The sequence below is a fragment of the Callionymus lyra genome, chromosome 4, assembly GCF_982586985.1.
Source record: "Callionymus lyra chromosome 4, fCalLyr1.hap1.1, whole genome shotgun sequence".
In the NCBI taxonomy this organism is placed as follows: Eukaryota; Metazoa; Chordata; class Actinopteri; order Syngnathiformes; family Callionymidae; genus Callionymus; species Callionymus lyra.
The window spans coordinates 9,897,959-9,921,603 of NC_141821.1; the positions used below are offsets into that span (position 1 = coordinate 9,897,959).

At 38.8% G+C, this 23,645-nt stretch overlaps 2 protein-coding genes across 5 annotated transcripts in view; one reads left to right on the forward strand and one right to left on the reverse strand.

Moving 5' to 3' along the window:
- Positions 1–14: 14 nt before the first annotated feature.
- Positions 15–15,545, forward strand: LOC148081705 (uncharacterized). Its single transcript, XM_087788689.1, has 10 exons — positions 15–1,591; positions 4,495–4,628; positions 4,785–4,908; positions 7,412–7,511; positions 9,115–9,302; positions 9,844–9,977; positions 10,046–10,169; positions 12,027–12,114; positions 12,176–12,242; positions 13,820–15,545. The coding sequence occupies exons 1-10, from the start codon at positions 1,519–1,521 to the stop codon at positions 13,913–13,915; spliced, it is 1,128 nt and encodes a 375-aa protein (XP_087644815.1). The 5' UTR covers positions 15–1,518; the 3' UTR covers positions 13,916–15,545.
- LOC148081706 (sodium/potassium/calcium exchanger 2-like) overlaps positions 15,430–23,645 on the reverse strand; it is a 44,403-nt gene continuing 36,187 nt past the window's right edge. For all 4 annotated transcript variants that reach the window (XM_087788680.1, XM_087788679.1, XM_087788681.1 and 1 more), the window contains 4 exons: positions 19,515–19,649; positions 19,369–19,458; positions 18,820–18,986; positions 15,430–18,163 (listed from right to left, as the gene is read on the reverse strand). In XM_087788680.1, coding sequence (XP_087644806.1) covers positions 17,914–18,163; positions 18,820–18,986; positions 19,369–19,458; positions 19,515–19,649 — 642 coding nt within the window. In that variant the 3' untranslated portion in view covers positions 15,430–17,913. The remainder of the gene's footprint in view (positions 18,164–18,819; positions 18,987–19,368; positions 19,459–19,514; positions 19,650–23,645) is intronic.

Genomic DNA, 23,645 nt, shown 5'->3' on the forward strand with positions numbered 1-23,645 from the left:
CTGTCAAACTGAGCCTGAGAGACCTGGGTGTTGTATTTGATAAAGACATGTCTCTAGTTCAACACTGCAGAAAACTGACCACAAACTGTTTCCTTCAACTGAGAAAAAACTCTAAATTTAGGAAAAATGTTGTAAAAACACGATCTGGATCTTATAATCCATGTGTTTGTGTCGTTTACACTATTGTAACAGTTTATTTTGGTTTCTAAACAAGAAGGATCTGTCTCGCCTGCAGTTGAATCAAAACTCTGCAGCTAGAATTCTGAGCTGCTCTAGTAGAAGAACTCACATTTCTCCTGTGTTTGACTTATGTGTCTTGATCTTTTAAAGTATATATTTTAACTGTGAATTGTTTTCGATTATTCAAGCGCTTTGTGACCCTGGTCTAGAAAAATCTTTACAAATAACTATTACTTACTTGATCCCTACTACTACTTAATGAAGTAAAATCCCAGGAAAATATATATAAATAGGAAAAAATTAATCTAATTAATTTTAATCTAATATCAATTTACAGTTTGTTCATTCCATGTAAAAAATGCAAAACACTAGATGAATGAATATCATTTGTTATGTCTTAAATATGTATATTCAATATCACCATACACGAAGTATTGTGTCGGAATGTACTCTAAAATAAAGATTTAAACACAAGAAGACACAAACAGCTACTTGATTGATCGTGCGTCACATGATTGGCTGGAAGTTGGATCAAGTAGCTCGGTACTCCATTGGTATTGTCTGACTATTATACCAACGTTTTTATAATGAATTTAAAATATCAATAAATGTCAATTTTGAGTTTAGAAAATGTATTTTTTAATTATAAGAAACCATATGTGAAAAAATTGATTCATTTTGAAAATACACAGTTTTTATTCAATTATTTAATAAAGAAATTCAACCTTTTGACATAAATGATTTAATTCAATTATTTATTAATTTTAAATTTACTGCTGTATTTTATTAGAATATCAAACTAATTAATTTTGAAATTATTCGAATTTTTCTATTGAACTATTTAAAATGAATGAAAATCAACCGTTCGATATCTTATTTATTGAAATCAATGTTTCAACATTTAAAATGTTAGATCCAACCAACACCAACAATGTGGATATAATTAATATATCTGTACTTTTAAATAAGTAGAATATATCAAACAAAATGTAGTGTGTTCCGCTTACACACTAGATGGCGCTGTTGAACAAAAGCATGTATTGTTGTCACGTTGACAGTGTCGTTGATGTACAAATGTATCTGTTAATATCCACCGTGTCAATAAATAAGAGCCATTTTTCTCAGGTGACGTCACACAGCTTGGCGTCCTCGAGTGTGGGCGTGGCCACGACACATCGACAGGAAGCCCCGCCCCCAGGAGCTTCCCAAAATTTCTCAAGTTGCTGTGAAAACGTTCTACCGAGAATGGCGGTTGTTGACCGAGGTCAGAACATTTATCCCCACACGGATCCACGACCTGGAACCCTTTGATTGACACTTTGACTGACGCTTTGATTGATGCTGGAGCTGACGATGTTGCTGACGTCACTTCTCCTCATAACGCTGCTTCCGTCTTGTGACAGCGACGAAGGTGAGAAGATTTTTTATTATTCTCTAAACACGAAACGTTCTCACGGGGATCCGTGATGGATCCTCGTCAGCCTGAAGAGTCCGTGTTGACCCGAGGGTCGGCAAACTGCCCGATGCGATGACGTCACGTACCTGACGTCCTCACGTCACGCCGAATTCCCGTAAACTCGTCAAACAAACAAATATTTTCTAGAAGAAGTTTATAAAGAGGAATATTAATAGTTATTCTTAAATGCAATTTTAGATTTAGATTTAGATGGACTTTAGAGAGAGAGAGAGAGACAGAGAGACAGACAGAGAGAGATGGACAGACAGACAGACAGACATATGGCTAGACAGACAGACAGACAGACAGACAGACAGACAGACAGACAGACAGAGAGAGAGATGAATAGACAGACAGACAGAGATGGACAGACAGACAGACAGACAGACAGACAGAGAGAGAGATGAATAGACAGACAGACAGAGATGGACAGACAGACAGACAGACAGACAGACAGACAGAGAGAGAGATGGATAGACAGACAGACAGAGATGGACAGACAGACAGACAGAGAGAGAGATGGATAGACAGACAGACAGAGAGATAGACAGATAGACAGACAGACAGACAGACAGACAGACAGACAGACAGACAGACAGACAGAGAGATGGATAGACAGACAGACAGAGAGATAGACAGACAGACAGACAGACAGACAGACAGACAGACAGACAGAGAGAGAGATGGATAGACAGACAGACCGAGAGATAGACAGACAGACAGACAGACAGACAGAGAGAGACATGGATAGACAGACAGACAGAGAGATAGACAGACAGACAGACAGAAAGAGAGATTGATAGACAGACAGACAGACAGAGAGAGAGATTGATAGACAGACAGACAGACAGAGAGAGAGATGGATAGACAGACAGACCGAGAGATAGACAGACAGACAGACAGACAGACAGACAGACAGACAGAGAGAGACATGGATAGACAGACAGACAGAGAGATAGACAGACAGACAGACAGAAAGAGAGATTGATAGACAGACAGACAGACAGAGAGAGAGATTGATAGACAGACAGACAGACAGAGAGAGAGATGGATAGACAGACAGACAGACAGACAGAGAGAGAGAGGGACGGATGGACGGACGGACAGACAGAGAAAAAATCCAAAATACATGTAAAATATTCCAATTTTCAATGAGTAATTTAAAAACGCCATTTAAGGAATGAAATGTATTTATGTAAATACGCAAATTATTCATATGATTGACTAAAATAATTATAAGGTAATTCATCAGATCTTCTGATTTTCTGTTGTTGATTTTCTTTCTTGACCGAAGTTGTTGTTTTGTTCATGTGGTCGATCTGTTATCTTTACAGGAACAACTTACGTGATCTGATAAAACTGTAAAAGAATGATATACTGTCCAGACTCTGGTGTTGTAGTATTTACAGACCACATGACTCTTGACGAAGTCGTAACTGCTTTCGTTTGTTTTCAAACCTAAATATGTCCAAACGTCAGCTTCAAAAGCTGCTCCACTGTATCCTCTCGTCCTCAGTCATCACCGGGATCTTGCAGCATTTGACTTTCCCGTTAGCAGTGGAGGACGTAATGACTGACGGAAGATAAATTGCATCACAAAAATGCAAGAAAGTTGCGAATGTCCGCATGTTAGTTGTAAATAATGATCAAATAATTATATTATTATTTTAAGATTAAAAATATTGAGACTATATTTATAATCACGTGTATTGAAACTACACCTAAATAATAGGACGAATAATAAGTCCTTTAAAAAAAAAAAAAATCACATTTAAAGCAAGTTATGCACATAAGATGTGTATTTTCACATTTTCATTTTCAGTCTGTGAAATGTAGTAATGTTACATACATATATATATATATATATATGGTGAGAAAAAACAAGAGTAAATGGTGAAAATTTGGGACAAGATAATCTCAAGGCTACGAGTTCATTGTCAAACATCGTTTCTGTCTCACAATGATGTTGTCAAGACACTGTCGTTGACATCCCTGGGAAAAAAATGTCATATCTTCCCAGATAACAACACATTTTTATGGAGTAGGAATGTTTTGCTGCTTCTGGCTTCTAATCATGGATCTCCCGCGAGACACTGACTCAAAAACCCTGAATATCACTTGTAAAAGATAGCTTTGTTGTTGACGTTCCAGGAGAAAACATCTAAGAAACTCTTTTAGTAAGAAAAAGCGAATGAGTTCAGTTATTACTTCAAGGATGTTCTACCAAAAATAAAGATGAGTAAGTAAGTAATAGTTATTTGTAAAGATCTTTCTAGACCAGGGTCACAAAGCGCTTGAACAAAAGAAAACAATACACAGTTAAAATATATACTTTAAAAGATGAAGACACATAAGAAAAACACAGGAGTTCCAGAAAATCAGGGAAAAGCACAAATAAAAGTGTCTTCAGATGTTTCTTGAAGGAGTCAGTAGATCATCAAACACAGATGTTTCTTGAAGGAGTCAGTAGATCATCAAACACAGAGATCGTTCCAAAGCTTAGGAGCAACAGTCTGGAAGGATTTCTCTCCTCTGGTCCTGAAGCGTGTTCAGGAACCATCAGTAGATTCTGATCCACAGACCTCAGAGCCCGAGCTGGGGTGTAATTCTGGATCAGATCACTGATGCAAGGTCTGACCAAGAATAGATCTGAAAGTAAGAACCAGAAATTTAAAGTTGATCCTGAAAGAAACTGGAAGCCAGTGAAGTGAGTTTCAAGGATCGGAAGAAATGTGAGTTCTTCTACTAGAGCGGCTCAGAATTGGGATGAAAGTGGAAGAAAAATACATTTAAAAAGTGGATGTATTCTTTTTTTGTGGCGATCATCTCTCATGCTTTTTGTTGTGTCTTTGCCAAAGTGCCATCTCCTCACAACCTCAGTGTATCCTGGAAGAGTGACTTTGAGCCGGAGTTTTCATGGACGGCACCAAAGTCAAGCTGCGAATTCCGCGCCACCCTGGAGAATATAGAGCGCGACAGCGGGGAGGAAGACGTGAGTACGGAGGTTTTTAATAAATGAAGAAAAACGTGATAAGAAAAAATAGGTGTACCAGAGAAAGAGGAAATGAAACTGGGTTGGAAGTAACTGAAATAAGGAAAGACTCGCCCTTGTTGTGAAGTAACGGTGATGGAGATCATGATCTTGCAGGTGCTGCCCGGGCCTCCCTTCACCTCGTACATTGCGATGCGAGGAGGAAAACTGTACTTCTCTGTCAGTGCCATCTGTAATACTACTAAAAGTAAACCGTCGCAACTCAATGTGACGTATCCAGGTAATTCCTCGATCTACTGACCTTTGAACTCGCTCACATAACTAACACATTTCGAAGCCGTCACATGTTTTTACTAACGATGGAGCCACTAACAATATTCTGAATCAGGTCTGGTCACTTTTGAGAAATGATGTGTAGATCCTTTCTGACTGGTATCTATTGAACTAATCCAAATATATTGGCAAGTTTCTCACTGTCTAACACACTAATGAGCATCTGTGCAAGTATGAGTAATAGTTTGGAAATACTACAAAACCAAGTGGTTTTAATTTGATCTGCCAGTAATTCAAGATTGTAGTAAATCTCCAAAACATTCAGGAGATTCTTAGGATGGACTGGAAATGACCTGATTTCCCGAAATGAATTAATTTTTTTGGGTTAATATTTCAGTATTTTTCGGAGCCCTTTATTTTGAAGTCAAGAACTTCTGGTTCAACAACAGCAGCATTGATTGACTGATGACTAATATATACTGTTCAAGAACATACGGAACTGGAAGATATTTTTTAATTACGTTTTTTATTTCGCTTATTTATGTTCACTTTCCATTTATTTTAATTTAAAGTCACTTTTACGGATTGATCGACTGCACGTGTGTTTCGTGGACCAGCCGTCGATCACTTTTAATGCGCCAAGATAGACTCATGGACAGTGTCGTGGCAACCAATCCGCCATCACAACAATAAAGCAGTGTCCAGCAAGGCATCATGGGAGTTCACTGTTTTGTTCGTGATAATAAGTAATGAGTTGGACCCGGGGGTGTCACTTGAGATTTGCCACATTCCAGTTCACTGACTGGTTAAGTCAGAAGCAACTGTGCTCAAGTTCATCTACCATGACACACAAAAGTGTGTTTCTCAGTTAAATAGCCCTCTGAAGCCAACACAACAATGCTTGTATCCAGATGATTTACGAGGGCAGCGACCAGATCCCGGACCTCCCTCTATGTCAGCTTTTCCTGCATTGCATTCACATGAAAACTAAAGTCCAGGAGACATCCTGACTCAATGTCCAATATTCCTGTACGCGACAACTATTGTATATAACGGTATAACAAATAATGTTTATAGAACCACAAGCCTCGTGTACCTATAAGATCCAAATTCATCATATAATAATTTATTGTAGGGCTGCACGGTATTGGAAATATTTGTGATATTCGATATTGGTGTCTTGAAGTGCGATATCGATATTAATGCGATATATCTTCCTTTCACCTTATTTCCGCGCTTAGGTGCTGACATGATCAGAGAAAATAAATCACTTGTAACGCTCAGTCTCGCGGGACTTGCATCGACTTAGCGGTTTCCCGCGAAACTGAGCGACATCAGAGAGGAGCCGCCGGCGCGTCGCGATATCACCAAATGAATAATAAATCCACCTCCTTGTACACGCACACATAACACTTTATAAATGACCTGACGCTAACACCTTAGCTCGTTAGCATACGGTGAAGACGGACAGGTTTACACTTGTTTGGAAGTTCACGATCTTATAAGAAAACAACTGAGACGAGATGAAACGATTAAAAACTGGATCACTAGTGTTTGAGTAAATTATAAGTCAGTACTACTTCTGTGTAGATACTGAGCCGCGCTAAGTAAGCGCTGGCAAGACGCGTCGCCATAGCAACCCGAGCCTAACAAGCTGCGCCGCACAGCTCACAGACAGACGGAGACGTAAACGACAACGAGACATAGAAGTACAAATTGACAACTTTACAGAACGTTACACTGATTGCTCTAAATGCGGATTAAAGAAATGCTTAATTTATACAATAAGAAATAATAAATGATCACATGTTTTTGATATGCATATCACACGTGACAATATCACGATATCATTTTTTTTCTCAATATATCGTGCAGCTCTTAATTTATTGTATTGTATATATCATAATGACCGCTAAGCTAGTAGTTTTAGCATTATTAGAATAATTCTATCATCATGTTACTTACTGTGAAAACAAGTTAAAACCTGCTGAAACTATTGGATCGTGTATATCAGGGTCCCAACAATACCAGAGAAGCATTTAGATCCTTTTTTTGCTCATATGTACTGTGTGACAAATATATATGACTCCCCATTATTGGGGGGTGTAAAATACTTTTTAGAGTTTGTATATAAACATTTAGGCTTTGTGTTTTTTATCTTGTTACATTCTACACATTTTTGTCGCTCCTTAAAGAAGGTCTGGTTTAAGAGATAAAAACGTTCAAGATATTAATGTTGCTCTCACAAATAGTGTTCTTTCTGGAAAGCAATATGCATTTTATTTAAGTTCAGGCCCCCCTGAGATCGTCACACTTTTTCTGTTACAAACTGACCCTGGACTCCCAAGAAATGTGGCCGTCTCAGATGAGAAGTTACTTGAACACAAAGGTTTCGATCTTTCGCTCTTCCTTCTCTCTTCTATCCTGCTTTAAAACCGATGCATCTGTGTTGGATTTTCTAGTTGACAGTTTATTCTGCTTGCACCTGAAAACATGTGATTTCCTGGCAGACCTGGTCAAAGACCTGAAATGCATCGTGTCTTCGTCCAATAGGACCAAATGTTCTTGGCAACGGTCCAGGGCGGGCGGTGACCTGGCCTTCTTTTACCGGTGAGTGAGTTTGGCAAACAGTCAGAGGAAGTGTCGAAGCAGAAGCTCTTTGTTGCTTCTCCATTTCTTTCTAGATTGTAATCGTGTTATTCAACACTTCATCAAACCCTCCTGTGACACACCGTTCTATTTAGGGATACACAACGTTTAGTTTTTTTTGTTCTACATAAAATAATCATATTTTTTAAATGGTCAACATTTGCTGTTGATCATTTCTTCTGTTTTATGCTTTGATTTGAAAAAAACATTGTAATTTAGTATCTGTCATTTAAAGTTTCCAATATTGTCCTTATTTATTCTTAAGTATTTTAATATAATCTAAATTCCAGTAGAAAATGTCCATTTCTTTCAATCAAACACGACATAAAACTTTAAGTTATGAGCAGCAGAACTCGTCATTTCAGTTACAATGAATATAAGTACTTATGCCAAGATTAAAAATAATAATAATTTAGTCAATGTATTTATTATCAGTCTTTACTTGTTTTTATATATGTCCTTTAAAAGACCCGCTGAAGATGCAATCCAAACCTTATTTAATAGCTATTAAATAAGCATGTTTTCTCGTCTTCTCCTCCTTCTCTTCAGACATTTGGCGTTATTTGTTTTCCAGCTAGTTTCATATAAAACAGCGTTTCAAAGAGGATGGGAACATAACTAAGCAACGTATAAAAACATATTAAAAAATGCTGTCTTTTTATTCGCCAAGTCTTATTTTAAGATACAAAAACGACATCTTAATCTATTTACAGATGTCTTTAAAAACAACTCAAGTGTATAATCTTTTAATATCTTTAAATAAGACATTTTTGAAGTGAATGTGATTTTAAATCTAATCCATCCATTTTTGACTTGAAACCAAACTTAATTATTTTATTGCTTGTGAAAGTATGAGCCAACATTTGTATTCTTTTTTTTTATTTTACTATCAAAAGTATTTGGTCTTTTCTCTCACGAAAGATAAGAAAATATACTCCCAGGAGGTGAAATACCACAAAAAGAACTTGACGGCCAAATACAGTTTTTTCCGCTCACACATGTCACAATTTTCTTTTTCTAAAGTAGGTCTACTCCTCGTAGCAGGACACATGAGACAGGCATCCATTTACAACAGATATTATGAGTCATTAAGTTCTTATAATCCTTAAAAAAATGTACCAAAAGAAAATGCATAGATGGAGAGAATGCAGAGGAAAACACATTAATGTGAGAGAGAGAGAGAACTTTATTGATCCCCCTGGTCTTCTTCGGGATTTGTTTCAGAAATGTGTTTCACAAAATGCAAGTTCACGAGACACAACACAGTCATGGACGATTGTAGATCCTTGTTTTCTGCCTATTCTTGTTCTCGTTCACGTCTGCCACGACTAGAAAGAGCCAATAAGAATTAGATCCAAGAGCTGTTTCATTAAAAATACTATAATAAACATAGTATAATACTGTATAATAATAAAAATGCTAATAACAACATGACATCTAAGATGTGCCTTTTGCCCAAAAGTGTTTTTGTGTATTTATTATTCACAAAATCGTTACAACCTTAGGCGGTGAACGCACAAGAAGAATGAAATCTTATTCTGCATTTGTCGTCCTTCTACTCAAGGTCGGTCATCTCTGACAAACAAGGTCTCGATCCTCTACGAGAATGTCCGTCGTACTCCACGGATGGCGGCGGGAAGACGGGCTGCGACTTGTCGCTTGAGGTGTTTCATGCTCTCCACATTTTGCTCAACAGCACAGGGGAGGACGGCGCTGTCATCAGAAACACCTACATCTTCTCACTTTTAAACGGTAACGTTGACATGTTTCATCTCACTTCCTTATCTTAACCGTGTCAACGTGGCCAAAACCTTTTCCTACAGTCGAGTTGACCGGCAGAACAAAATGTGTGGATCCTCTTTTTAAACAATTAAATCAACTATTTCTATCTTGAAAGGTTCTATTTAAAAATATGAAAATGTTTATAAATGAATACATTTGTTCCACACGTTTAAATTCCTAATTCCAATAATTGAATATACAAATGATTAATATAATGATGTTTTTATTTTAAAAGGCAAGATCTTTTTTTTTGTATAAAAGAATTTACACTTTTATTTTTAATTAAATTATTATTTTTACACAAATTCAACTATTCAATACAGAAATTATTTTATTTAATTATTAAAAAAGTAATAAACAATTAAATACTTAAAAATACTTTGTAACTATTGCAGTTCGAAGTCTGTTTCTCTACAACCCACACCAAAGTATCGCCATGTTATACGACTTTATTTCTGTTTAATTTCATGAATGAGTAAAACCTGATGGTCTCTCGCTGGTGTGTCCTCAGTGTCTCTCGCTCCTCTAAAGATGTCCGTGAAGATGCAAGAAGACAAGCTCAACATCAGCTGGACGACGCCGGACGTCTTTAACTTAAACTTCTGGAAGTTCAACCTCAGCTACACGGAGTGCGACGAGGTGAAGGTGAGACGTGGCGCGGGGAGGGAAAAGCCAGAGAACTCGTCTTTCATCAGCCTTTTTTCTTTACTCAGATGAAGCAGGTGAAGGAGACGGACTCGCTGGAGATGAGGCGCATCACTCACTGTCCGTATCGACTCTCCGTCCGAGCCGAGAGCTTTCGAGGGAACTCGGGGTGGAGCGAGCCTGTGTTCTTGGGTATGTTGGCGGCTAAAATACTTGTCCGTGAGAGACCATGTGACCACCGGAGACTGTATCTATTCAAGTGACCAGGAGATTAAGGAAATCAATCCAAACTGAAAACAAATTCATTCATAATAGGAAACTACACTCTTGCAGTTACACTTTTCTTACACCAGGGGGAGCCAGAAACAACATTTGTAATCACACCTTTTGCTGCTTTAGAAAAACAGGGCAGCTGAACAAGTAACACAGGAGAACAAGTATAATCTCAATTTACTTAAATACTAAAATATCTTTAATAATAATTGACTAGTTTGACATAAATGACAAACCTTGTTATTATCTTTGTTCTTAAAATATTTCCCAAGCTTTTTAAATCGACATTTCTTTTCTATTGACCGTAGAGTTTACTCCGATGTCATTGTGTCACGTGTTGTGTGTCTCCATCACACACTAGTCATCTTGTCATCATTTATTCACAGCTTATGTCATTAAACCAAAATGTGCATCTTTAAAAAAAATAAAACATTTTCCAAAAATCTCCTAAAATACAATGTTAATAAAAATAACACTTTTAGAAAGTGACACGCTATATGCACTTCACTACTTTTAAGTAAGTAAGTAAATGTTATTTGTAAAGATCTTTCTAGACCAGGGTCACAAGGCGCTTTAACAATCAAAACAATACACAGTTAAAATATATACTTTAAAAGATCAAGACACATAAGACAAACACAAGAGTCTCAGAAAATCAGGGGAAAACACAAATAAAAGTGTCTTAAGATGTTTCTTGAAGGAGTCAGTAGATCATCAAACACAGATGTTTCTTGAAGGAGTCAGTAGATCATCAAACACAGATGTTTCTTGAAGGAGTCAGTAGATCATCAAACACAGAGATGGTTCCAAAGCTTAGGAGCAACAGTCTGGAAGGATTTCTCTCCTCTGGTCCTGAAGCGTGTTCAGGAACCATAAGTAGATTTTGATCCAAAGACCTCAGAGCCCGAGCTGGGGTGTAAGTCTGGATCAGATCACTGATGGAAGGAGGAGCCTGACCATGAATAGATCTGAAAGTAAGAACCAGAATTTTAAAGTTGATCCTGAACGAAACTGGAAGCCAGTGAAGAGTTTTAAGGATCGGAGAAATGTGAGTTCTTCTAGTGGAGCGGGTCAGAATTCTCGCTGCAGAGTTTTGTATCAACTGCAGGCGAGACAGATCCTTCTTGTTAAGACATGAAAACAAACTGTTACAATAGTCCAGACGAGAAGAAACAAACGCATGGATTACAAGCTCCAGATCATGTTGTGACAACATTTTCCTGAATTTAGAGATTTTTCTCAGTTGAAGGAAACAGTTTCTGGTCAGTTTTCTGCAGTGTTGAACAAGAGACATATATTTATATTATATTATATATTTATCAAATACAACACCCAGGTTTCTCAGGCTCAGTTTGACAGACTGACATAAGTCTCCCAAGTACTGACTCAACCCTGGAACCTTATCATCATCAACAATCACCAGAGTTTCAGTTTTGTCCACATTTAGCTTCAAAGTGTTTTCACTCATTGTTTGATTTCTAGCAAACAATTGACTGAGTTGTTCAGTCTCTGAGGCTCAGTTGGATCAAAAGAGCAGTAGAGCTGGATGTCATCAGCAAACATGTGGTGAGAATCATCAGGAAATCTCTGATGCCATATTACCGATGTTGCATCATCTTTGTCTCGCTTCCTCGTGGCGCCGTCGAGGCTTTAACAACATCTTCTCGTGATTCATCAAAGTATGAGTCGTAAGAGTCGTAAGAGTCGTAACAGTCATTTCCTTCAAGACGATGTTGGTATAATTATTCACTTTCATGGATATTTTTCATCATCCAGACGCAGACTTTAATCCTCTGGTCTTCCTCGTCATCGTCCCTGTGCTCGTGTCTGCACTGGTGCTGCTCACGCTCGTCTGCCTCAGAAAGTCAGTGTTTTCGGTCTCGGTTTTTGAAGAACGTCCTCATAACTCTGACCTCTCTCTGCAGGCACAAGGATGCTATTTTGCCAAAAGTGCCCGAGCCCACAAACCTGCTGGACGGGAACAGAAATGTGGTAATGAATTCAAAAACCAGTTCAACAAATGTCCTCCTTGTTTGTTGATCCGTTGCCCGGATCATGGACGTTGCAGGAAGTGTTGCAATCCCAGCTCCATCTGAAAGAGGAAGTGACCTCGGGAGAGGAAGGTTCAGCGTTTGCTCTGAGAGTCACAGACTTGTACTTTCAATTCATCTATCCTTAGTAAAAACATTCAATTCATATTTTTTATTACAGTTTGCATTTTGAAATGAGTTTACTTTAGCATCATCGTTTTTATAAAAGTTTTAGCGACACTGTTTATTTGTATATTTTTCGATCTATAATCCAATGTCAGATTAACGATCAATATTTCGCTCACTTTAGTTTATGAGACACTGGTTTTATTTAGTTCATCTTATTTTATTGAATTTTATTCCCAAATTTTAAATATTGTCTTATAAGCATTGATGGTCTGATGAAGCTTCATGAAACAGTGTCGTGGTGTTTAGAGGTCAGTAGGTGGCGCCATCACTTTAAAAATGATGTGATGTTTCATTAGAACAGTTGTTCAAAACAAAGGAAAATAGTGCAGAGACGCCATCTAGAGGACAATAATGACACTGCTTCATCAAGCTTCATCAGACCATTACTGCAAATTAGCACGTCAACTTTTTCCCTCTAGTCCATTATTTCTTTATTTTATTATATCTAATTTTACTTTTTATACACAGGACAACTGTTTTGTTTAATTCATTTTATTTCATATTTTATTTTCACAACAACACAGGAAAAGAAAAATCGTTTATTTACATTACCGACACTAAATATGGTCTGATTCTGAATTTCGATAACCTTAATGTATGAGTCACTTGTTTTATTTTATTATATTTAATTTATCTAATTTCATTGGATTTTTATTTCACTTTATTTCTCAATGTCAAATAATGTAGAAATAGTTTTAAATTTAGCCCATTTGTTTTTAAAATTTTAATCATGAATCACTCATTTTAGTTTTAATTTACAGGACACTTATTTTATTTAAATTATTTTATTCTACATTGTGTTTGCACAACACCATAGAAAAGAGAAAAACATCATTTTTTTTAACATTACTGGGAACAAAAAATAATGTCTTCACTGTATTTCGTTGCTTTTTAGGCTCTCAATGTTTGAAGAAAAGAATAATCTAGCAAATCAAATGATTATTAACGTATATTGAATTGATTAATTCTAATTAATTATTTATTTCAATCTAATTTTTTAATTTTTCCCGCCTTAATGCACGAGTCAATTTTTTGATTTTATTATATTTTATTCATCTAAGTTTATGTCATTTGTATGTGTTTCATTGGGAATAGATTTTTTACTGATAAGTCGACAAATCTAAGTGTGTCTCAGATTCTTCTTGTTTTATAACTGGATGCTTTTGACAAACGGTTGCCCCTAGTGTCCGAACAGTGTAACTACAATGCTGTTGTTTTATCTTCCTGGTTATGTTTCTCAGTAGTTGATCAGAAATACTGCTGTACAGTAGTTTGATGGCTCCTTAAATGAGAGTTTACTCTCAAAATGCTGTGAATCTTCAACAAAGTTTCCTCTTCTGTGTCTTGCAGGTCAAAGTGCGCGACCTGTTCATCTCGACCGAGGACGAACGGATCAGTGACTTGGTCATCGTACAGCAAAGCAAAACAACTTTACTAAACTCATGACATTAACTCGTTGTCATGTTTGTTTCTTGTCATGACTGGAAATTTTTTGAATGCGACTTTTGTTCGACTTTGAAGATTTTGAATTCCGAAATATACCTATATAATCACATGACGCCCATAAATGTATACACGCCACCAGTACATGATCACATGACGCCAATAAATGATCACATGATGGCTAAAAATGAACACATGATGCCTATAAATGAACACATGACGCCTATAAATGATCACATGATGCCTATAAATAATCACATGATGCCTATAAATGATCACATGATGCCTATAAAAGATCACATGATGCCTATAAATGAACACATGATGCCTAAAAATGATCACATGATGGCTATAAATGATCACATGATGCCTATAAATGAACACATGACGCCTATAAATGATCACATGATGCCTATAAATAATCACATGATGCCTATAAATGAACACATGACGCCTATAAATGATCACATGATGCCTATAAATAATCACATGATGCCTATAAATGATCACATGATGCCTATAAAAAAATCACATGATGCCTATAAAAGATCACATGATGGCTATAAATGAACACATGATGCTTATAAATGACCACATGATGCTTATAAATGACCACATGATGCCTATAAATGACCACATGATGCCTATAAATGATCACATGATGCCTATAAAAGATCACATGATGCCTATAAAAGATCACATGATGCCTATAAATGAACACATGATGCCTATAAATGATCACATGATGCCTATACATGACCACATGATGCCTATAAATTAACACATGATGGCTATAAATGAACACATGATGCCTATAAATGACCACATGATGCTTATAAATGAACACATGATGCCTACAAATGATCACATGATGCCTATAAATGACCACATGATGCCTATAAATGAACACATGATGGCTATACATGATCACATGATGCCTATAAATGACCACATGATGCTTATAAATGAACACATGATGCCTATAAATGAACACATGATGGCTATAAATGAACACATGATGCCTATAAATGACCACATGATGCTTATAAATGAACACATGATGCCTATAAATGACCACATGATGCCTATAAATGAACACATGATGCCTATAAATGAACACATGATGCCTATAAATGACCACATGATGCTTATAAATGAACACATGATGCCTACAAATGATCACATGATGCCTATAAATGAACACCTGAGGCCTATAAATGATCACATGATGCTTATAAATTATCACATGACGCCCATAGATGATCACATGACACCAATACATTCCCACATGATGCCCATAAAATAAGATTAAAAATAAAATAAAAATGTTTCCCTTATTCAAGTAAACTGAGAAAAGAATATTAAGAATGAAAATCACTTGAAGATGAGGATAAAAGCAGCACCATTTAATTTCACCTGCATCCTCGTCGTGTTGCTGCTGTTCTTCCAGTGACAAATAAAAAAAGACACACCAGACATATTTGAGTTATCTTTATTTGTTCTTTAAATACTTTGTATTTTTACATAGATATTTCTTATACACTCATAGATTATATGGGTCATTTGTGTCTGTATATTATGTACACTTTGAAGTCTTACATGAACACCAAGAAAATAAAACATTTACAGTGCACCTTTGCTCTTCAGTGGTTTCTCCTCCAGTATCGACCCCATCGTGTTGACACCACAGGAACATTAATGTGAATATAGAAGACGTGTGAGCGCTTTAAAGTGTGTGCTCGTCTTTTTCTCCAATAGTCTTTACACGTGTGAGCTTCTAAGTACGTATGAACTCAATGAAAAATACTCAATAGGTTGAAAAGCAGTTTTTCGTTACTACCCACAGCCACTAGATGTCTCACTTTTCTCGTATGCCCGCCGTTGACGATGAAGCTCATGATGAACGAATCATACACAGCAATAAATAAATAGATAAATACAAGAGACAGACGCTAAAAAAGCTACAACCCTTGACATTTTTAGAGATTTCTTGAAATGAGCACGTGAAGAAAAACCAAATGAAATGGTAGATTTGACTCTATATCAATGCTGACTGGCACATAATGGAATTATATTAAAGTTATTTCCGAAAAATATTGAAGTCGGACCCACCATTCACCACCGTATTTGAAAGTCATCTATTAAAACTCTCTTCTTTTTTTTACAATGGTTCTTTCCTGATCATAATTTATTTTTAAAATCCTCTTTTAATCCCACATTAATATACATACAAAAGGTGTTTAAATTGTATTTGTTTGATTAAAATATTTTGCATGAGCAGCAGGAGACGTAAAAGAAAAGTTTCCTTTTTTAAGTTTTCTAATACAATGTATTGGTTGAATGAAAATCAGTTCCGTCCAAAACATTTCCAGAGACACGTTTACCAAGTAACTTTCCTTGTGTAAATAATACCATATGTTAAACATGATATATAACACTGTAAGTCAGTTCGTCATTTAACATTTTGCCTTTCATCAAAGCTGCAAATGTAGTTTTCGTGTGTTCAATGTAATCCTCATTTTAATATATTTTAAAGTGATATTTTGTTGGTTAAAATATGTTTTTTTCTTTATGAATGAGGGAAAAAAAACATGCGTCATTCACTAACAAAACGTTTAAATGAAACGATGTGTGTGTAGAATCGATGAGTATAGTGAGTATTAAATTGTATATACGTTGCATCATGTCCCGTTATATTTCCATTTCACGAATGTTCTTCCATCATCTGTAATACTCACTTTTCAAGAAGCTTTTTTTTTTACAACAATCTTTTTTTTTGTTGTGCACTGCTGTCACAAAGCCTACAAACCAAAAACATGTCATAATGGAGGTTATTGGAAGGAGAAAGATGACGGACAGTGTGGCTGTACAGTCGGTGGGTAACCAGCCCAGTCATGCAGTAGCTTCAGTGCTAATATATTTACTACTATTTTACAATCGACTTCTACGAAGCTTCTGTACAGTGTGTTGAGGTAACGTGAGGGTTTCTCTTGAGCGCTAACAGGAATATATTGCATTGGTAGAAATGCACTTTTCTTGGAGGGAGGGAAGCTTTTTTTTTAATACGACGCACACACTATATTGCTGTTTAATGTGACTATGTCTTTTGGTAATAATAGAAAGTGTTTCGTTATCTTTGTGAGTATTTGTAAAATACAGGAACGTTCCAGTATACTCCGATGTGTGACGACCTTTAGCGTTCACATGCACACAAAAGCACCTTTGGCCTCAAATGAATCGACACATCTTCTAGCGACACACTGAGCAAGCGAGAGTTCGGACACAGTGGCGTTTGTTCGATAATGTGTTTCTGGAATATTCATACCGAGTTTCCATGCAGCAGTAATAATGAATCCCGGAGGTTTGTGCACAAAAACACGTCTACTAATCTAGGTCAGCCTTTTTTTTTTCTTCTACGATTATTTTCTAAATGTTTCTCTTCGATGTCTATGAGCGTTCGAGGTCATGCGTACTTCGGCTAAACAGTAAAGGCTAATGAAGGCTAACATTGGTTTTGACGACCTTTTCTTCTTCTGTACAAGTGTGTCGGTGGTGAGAACTAAGGGGTTCGGATTGTCGTCAGGATTCAACTGCTACAGAACGTTGAGAGCTACTTCCAATTCGGTGAATCACCCTAAAGTAAAGCGGTCGTTGCGGGGAGTTCAATACGGATGATGGGAGTTCAAACTGTCAAAGTTGAAGAAGTCGTACCTTCAGTTGGTTTCTCTGCGGAGCGGCCTGGACTCACGGTCTCATCCACTTTGAGTCTCAGGTCCTGAAACTATTCATGTGCATAATTGTCTTCGATTTGGCTAAAGTCTCCCTTGAGTTAGCTGGAGATACCTCGAACCCCACCCTCGCCTCCTGAACTCCCCATGACTGGAGACCACAGCGACCTCATCTGGTACATTTTTCACGGTAAAGGGTCAGGTGGGAGCGATGTAGGGGGAGAGAAAAAGGTCGGTCTTGGGGTTTGAGAGTTGGACCGTCCCAGGTCGTCCTCAGACTGACACCGGACAGGAAATGACCTTGTCCTCCAGCATGACACTGACCACCAGGAAGACAAAGTACAGCATGAACATGATGAAGCCCAAAAGTTTGCTCAAGCGCCATTTGCAGGCCGCGATGGAGATGATGACGAAGAGGAGCATGAGGAAGAGGAGCACGATGGCACAGAAGAGGCCGTTTGAGCTGACTTGGACTGGGCTCAGACCCCGGAACAGGGACCACATGAGCCACGGGAAGGGCAGCCTGAGGGCACAAACGTTCATTGGTTAGTTCATGGTTAGTTCATGGTTAGTTCATGGTTAGTTTTTGGTTAATACTCTAGTTGTAAGTCGTCTTATTCAACCACACATCCTGTTCATGACAATTATCTACATCATATGTTCCAAATGTGACCCGCCATAGGAGGGGCTTAAAGTTCCTGTCGACATTGTGACCTATAAAGACCAACTTAGGTTCCTTTGTGACAGTGACCGAAACGACACTGAGTTCTTTAGTTCCATTTGAAAAATTTTTCCTACACTTAACTTTTGCTGCAATTCTTTAAATATCTTTTCTGCATTTTTTTAACTGAGTGACATTTTTCTAAAGCTGAAAAATACCACGTGAAATATTATAATTTTCTTTATGTTCTAATGTATCTCATAAAACTGGAATTAAAAAAAAGCATCCTATAGTATAAAGGTGAATTGTTGGTATCAGTATAAAATATTCCCAAAGTATGTGCTGGGTTAATATATAACTGGAATTTTACTCCGAAGAGGAGAATTATAAATTTCACCCTCGTAGTTGGACTTTGGTGTTTTGCATTTGTAAAGTCAGATTTTGAGTCAGACTAATGCGACGGGTTTCTGAGTGATCTGGATTATGCGAATTTATCCCGACAGAACCGAGGGTCTCACCCAACAGTGATGTCAAAGATGTTGGAGCCAACAGAGCTGGACACAGCCATGTCTCCGAGGCCCTTCCGTGCCACGATAACACTGGTGATGAGGTCAGGGATGGAGGTTCCAGCCGCTAATATAGTCAGACCCATAATCTCCTCAGTAATCCCGATGGTCTCTCCAACCTGCCGGAGAATAAAAAAAAAGGAAAAAAAAAAAGACATTAAGCTTCAGGATAAATAAAACCTAATCTCCGCCAAGTTATTTTTAGTTTTCTCATGATGGTTTGGGTCAAAGAAGTGTCAGAACTGACGTAAAATGAACCAACAGTGAGTCTAAGACGAGCGAGAGTCAGGAAATGTTGATTTCCCTTCATGGAATGTTACATCACTTGCTTTCTGTGTATGAGCTTGTGATGTAACCAACAGATTTAGCGGAGTAAATATTTTTTTGGGTTAATATGGCAGACCATAAGTCAGGAATGAGATACAATATTGAAACAAAACAGTGCCTTATTTTCACAGGCGAATCATTTGACCTTTAAATCCAACTATCATTCCATGTTACCTGATGCGCCCACCACACCATCAGGTAGGAGAAGCCAGCGATCCAGCAGATGGCGCCGATGAACGTGACGGGAAAGAACCTCTTGGACGTCTGAGAGAGAAGATGCGGTGAGGAGTCCTTCAGGGCCCGCCAGACGAGCCACTTACCTGTTTGCGGACGTCAGGCAGTGTCAGCCACAGAGGGAGGACGATGGGAATGATGAGCAGGTACGTGAAGCGTTTACGATGGGTCTCGGGCCAGGACAGGCTCAGAGGCTGGTCCTCCTCTTCCTCGTCTTCGGCCTGCGACACAAAGTTCTTTAGAGAGGAATTTAAGTCATGACTATTATAATTCCTCTGATACAATTGTAGCTCCAATGTCTAGTGATGTGTCATGAAGCTCCACCAGCTATGATCAGCTTCAGTGCGACGAAGAACACAAAGACACAGATAAAGATGGAAGCACAAGAACTTGGTACCGAAGCATTTTTCCACCATCTTTCTTTCAATATATGCTTGTGGTGTTTCTTTCCCCTACATTGGCTCTGGAGCAACACTGTGGTTATGAGGGGGTCGACTCCATAGTCACTCTGCTGGTTCAGAGTAACACCCCACCATAAGAGATCACAAGAAGACTAGAGTCCAGATGGTTAGTTTTCAACCGAGTTAGGGGAATGGATCTCCTGACCTAAAACCAGACTGGCACCGGGTGGGTTGTTGAGTTTTGTTACTTTTTGGGAAAAAAGTAAATTTTTAATAATTTTGTATAGTCTCTTTTAGCGTTGGCCTTGGATTTGTTCACTAAGGAGGAGTTACTTGAGATACCAGAGCATTATAGAATTAGGATTGTGGACAGGAAACTCAAAGTGACGGTTAAGGATGTGTTGAAAAAGGGTCTCATTGAAGCAGGAGTTATTAGTGCGGAGTCATCAGGTGCAAGTTTTCAGCCTAGCACTGCAGCTTTGACCTTTGAGCAGCAGAGGGAGCTGTTGCAAATGCAGTTGGAACTAGAGAGACCGTGGAGTGCAAACAGGCCTGTAGTGGACGCTAGAGGGCCACAGTTTGATGTAGCACAAAATCTAGCATTCAACTTTGAACGCATTGCTAATGTCAGAGCCTGGTCAGACTTGGACAGAACTTCTTTGTTGCAGTGTGTTCTCACACGTGAAGCAATTGAGGTTGTTTGAGCACTGAGAGTAGCTCATAGTCAGGTGTACGCTGCAGTTAAAGCTGCAGTTTTGAAATTTTAGGAGCTTGTACCGGAAGCGTATTGTCAGCGTAGGAAGAAATGGAATTCTCAAACTTATTCAGAGTTTGGTCGTGACTGACTTTGGCCTTCACTAGGTGGTGTACTGCTGTGGAGGAAGTTTTGTTGCAGGATTTGTTGGAGCAATTTAACATTTCTGTACCGGACCAGGTGGCTACTTATCTTAATGAGCGCAAAGTTAAGTCTCCTAGAGAAGCAGCAATCCCTGCAGATCAACATCTGTTGACCCTGTTCATCCTTGAATCTGGAGGTTTGTTCCAGGAGCCTCAGCAAAAATTTGGAAATGGAGGTTCGCTTGGTGATTCCTCAGCTTTTATTTAGGATGGAGTAGTGTTCTTTAGTACACAAGGATCAGAAGGTTCCAGAATCCTAAGAGATACAGGGGCTTTAGATTTATTTATTTTGGAATCTGTGCTGCCATTTTCAAGACAGTCAGACTCTTGTGGTTGTTTTTCGGTTCACGGCATTTTCTTCACCTCTTCATAGAATCAGCTTAACTTGTGGGCTGGTGGAGGGTGATGTGGTGGTTGGTTCTCGGCCTAAGTTACCAGTAGAGGGAGTTGACAGGATTTTGGGGAATGGTCTGGCAGGTAGTAAGGTGTGGGCAGATGGCAAACCCAACATCTTTGAAGGTCTACTCACAGTGCCTTCTGCTGGGGAATGGACTCTAATGGACTTTAGGACAGGATTGTTCCTGAAGCTCTAGTGAGGAATGATGCCCAGTGTTGTTGTCTTTCGGATGGACTTTTGGGTGGAAATGGACTTCACTGCCAAGAGTGTTGCAGATTCCTCGCGGTGAAGTGTCAGGTCACCCAAGTGTTTGTGGCACTTGTCAGACAATTCTTCAACATTTTGTTGGCCACGCAACAAAGGAGATGTAGCCATATTTGTCAAACATGTCAGATAACGAAGTTGTTTGTTTCCTCCGCCTTCTGTCGTTCCTTGTTGCTCTTAATCTGCTCCCCAGGTACCAGGGCTGCTGAGTTGGAAGGCGAACAATTGGCTGGAGGGTGGATGACGACTTTCAGGGCTGCGATGTTTGTATTCCTATTTAATTGGGGTGGGGGGGGCAGAAAAGCCTTCCAGTGGGGGCTCCTCTGCCAGGCAAGGGAGTATCATGATGTTTGGACACAGGTGTGTTTAAAGTTGTTTGTTGCACTCTAACCTCTCTCTCTCTCTGCTCTGGTTTGCTTTCAGGTACTGGACTGCAGTTTTTTTCTCTGTTCAACATATTCAAACGCCATTCGTGATTATTGTTTATTTCAATATAATTCTATTTACAAAAAAAACCCCCATTGAATTATCCCATGTCGCTTATTGTTGGCATGAGCTAAGAGCCAGCTTGTGACAGTATATATATATCATGTTGTATGTTGTATATAATTAATAAAAACACTGCTGACGAGGATTGACCTGGTTCTGACTGGACGGACGGGAAAGGACCTGGGATTGGCACCTGGGAGTGACAGGGCCGAGTGAGTGACGGGCTTCCTGACAGGAGACTGGATTGCTGACAATGCAGCAGTCGTAAGTGTGTCTCTTGCTGGTGTGTGGTAATAAAGTGTGTTGTTCATGTTGTTGGTGTGGAAGGCTCGGTAGTTAAAGTTGAAGCTGTACAGTCTGTGAGGTATGACGAGCGGTATGTAGGTATTTGGACGTTTTTAAGTGTCTTTTTGGACGAAGATGGAGATGAAGACAAGTCGCTCCAGTCGCTACATTAAAATGAACAAACATTTTTGTCTATAACTCTGATAAGAACAGATTACTCTGAAAATAATTCCAACTTTAAGTCGACATTAGTGAAGTTTCAATGTTGGGTGAACTATCACTTTGAGGCCTGGAACGTCTGAAGATGGTCATAATCGCCGGGGTATCTGGATAATGATGACCGGACTGTGATACCAAAGAACCATCAATATTGCATGACTGTTCTCGCTGATTCCAAGAGAGAAGACAAAGGACTTGATCCGCGGTAATCAGGAATCCCACAGAGAAGTTCTCGCTGTGACTGAGTCTCGCCTGGTAACCCTGGAAATCAGAGCCGCTTGATGAAAGCAGCCTCAGATGGCAGCATTGTTTTCAGCGGGTGTACTCGGGCGCTGAACATTTGCATGACTGGCAGCTGGTTTCTGAATAATCCACAGAACCAAGAGATGCTGCAGGGAAGAACAAGCCGATCATGTTGGCTTTGAATGGCGATCGCGACGGCTTTTCTTCACCGGCTGAAAAAGCTTTTGATGCCGATTTCCTCCAGTTTTGGGTCTTCTGGTGTTTTGTTCAAACAGATGGTGACGAAACAAAACTACCTAAATGATATCAATGGAGCCCTGATCTCAGAAATAGACTTTGCTTCAATGTCCCACAGCCTGCATCAAGTCGCCATCTTTCTAAAACTTTTTGAATTTGAAGAGGAGGAAGCTCTGGTAGGAAATGTGGCCTGTGCTTAAAGGAATGGGATCCAAACACCAAAGAAGCGGTTCTTGCCATGGGCCTGATGTTTCCATGCGGTGAACGCCACTTGGATTGCACAGTTTAGCTCCGTCGGACATCGGGAGTTGCAGGGAGCCACAAGATATCTTGTTGGCCAACTCGTGAACCTTCTGTGTGGAGTTGGTACGTTCTCCCTGTGTTACGAGGCGTTACGAATATACATCCAATGGAATCCAGGGGCGAAATGGAAAAGCGACCATAGAGTCCTCAACCTGAGCAACACACCTAAACCTGGTCGCTCCTGCGTCGCAGCCTACTCCCATCAGTGTGTAAAAAGGGACAAATTGTTGGAAGTAGCTTCAAATAAAGGCGTAGGCGTTAATGTAATGTCTTAGTTGAATCCACGGGCAAACGCTTATGGTTTTGTTTGGAGGCCTCTGGTCTAGGTCACCCACGAGGGCCACCATCGGTCAACAGTCAAAGATAGCTCCTTCAAATCTTTGTTGCTGGCGAAACAAAAGCTGTGTCTCAGATCGCATACTTGCGTACTTAAACTTAGTATTTTTAGTGCATAAGTGTGTCTCAATTCTTAGTATGCGAAA

What these genes read in the sequence shown, in the direction of transcription:
- LOC148081705 (XM_087788689.1), top strand. Translation starts at nt 1,519, where the DNA reads ATGCTGGAGCTGACGATGTTGCTGACGTCACTTCTCCTCATAACGCTG. An exon ending in GTCTTGTGACAGCGACGAAG is followed by an intron (nt 1,592 to 4,494) that starts GTGAGAAGATTT and finishes TCTTTGCCAAAG; the next exon opens with TGCCATCTCCTCACAACCTC. An exon ending in ACTCAATGTGACGTATCCAG is followed by an intron (nt 4,909 to 7,411) that starts GTAATTCCTCGA and finishes ATTTCCTGGCAG; the next exon opens with ACCTGGTCAAAGACCTGAAA.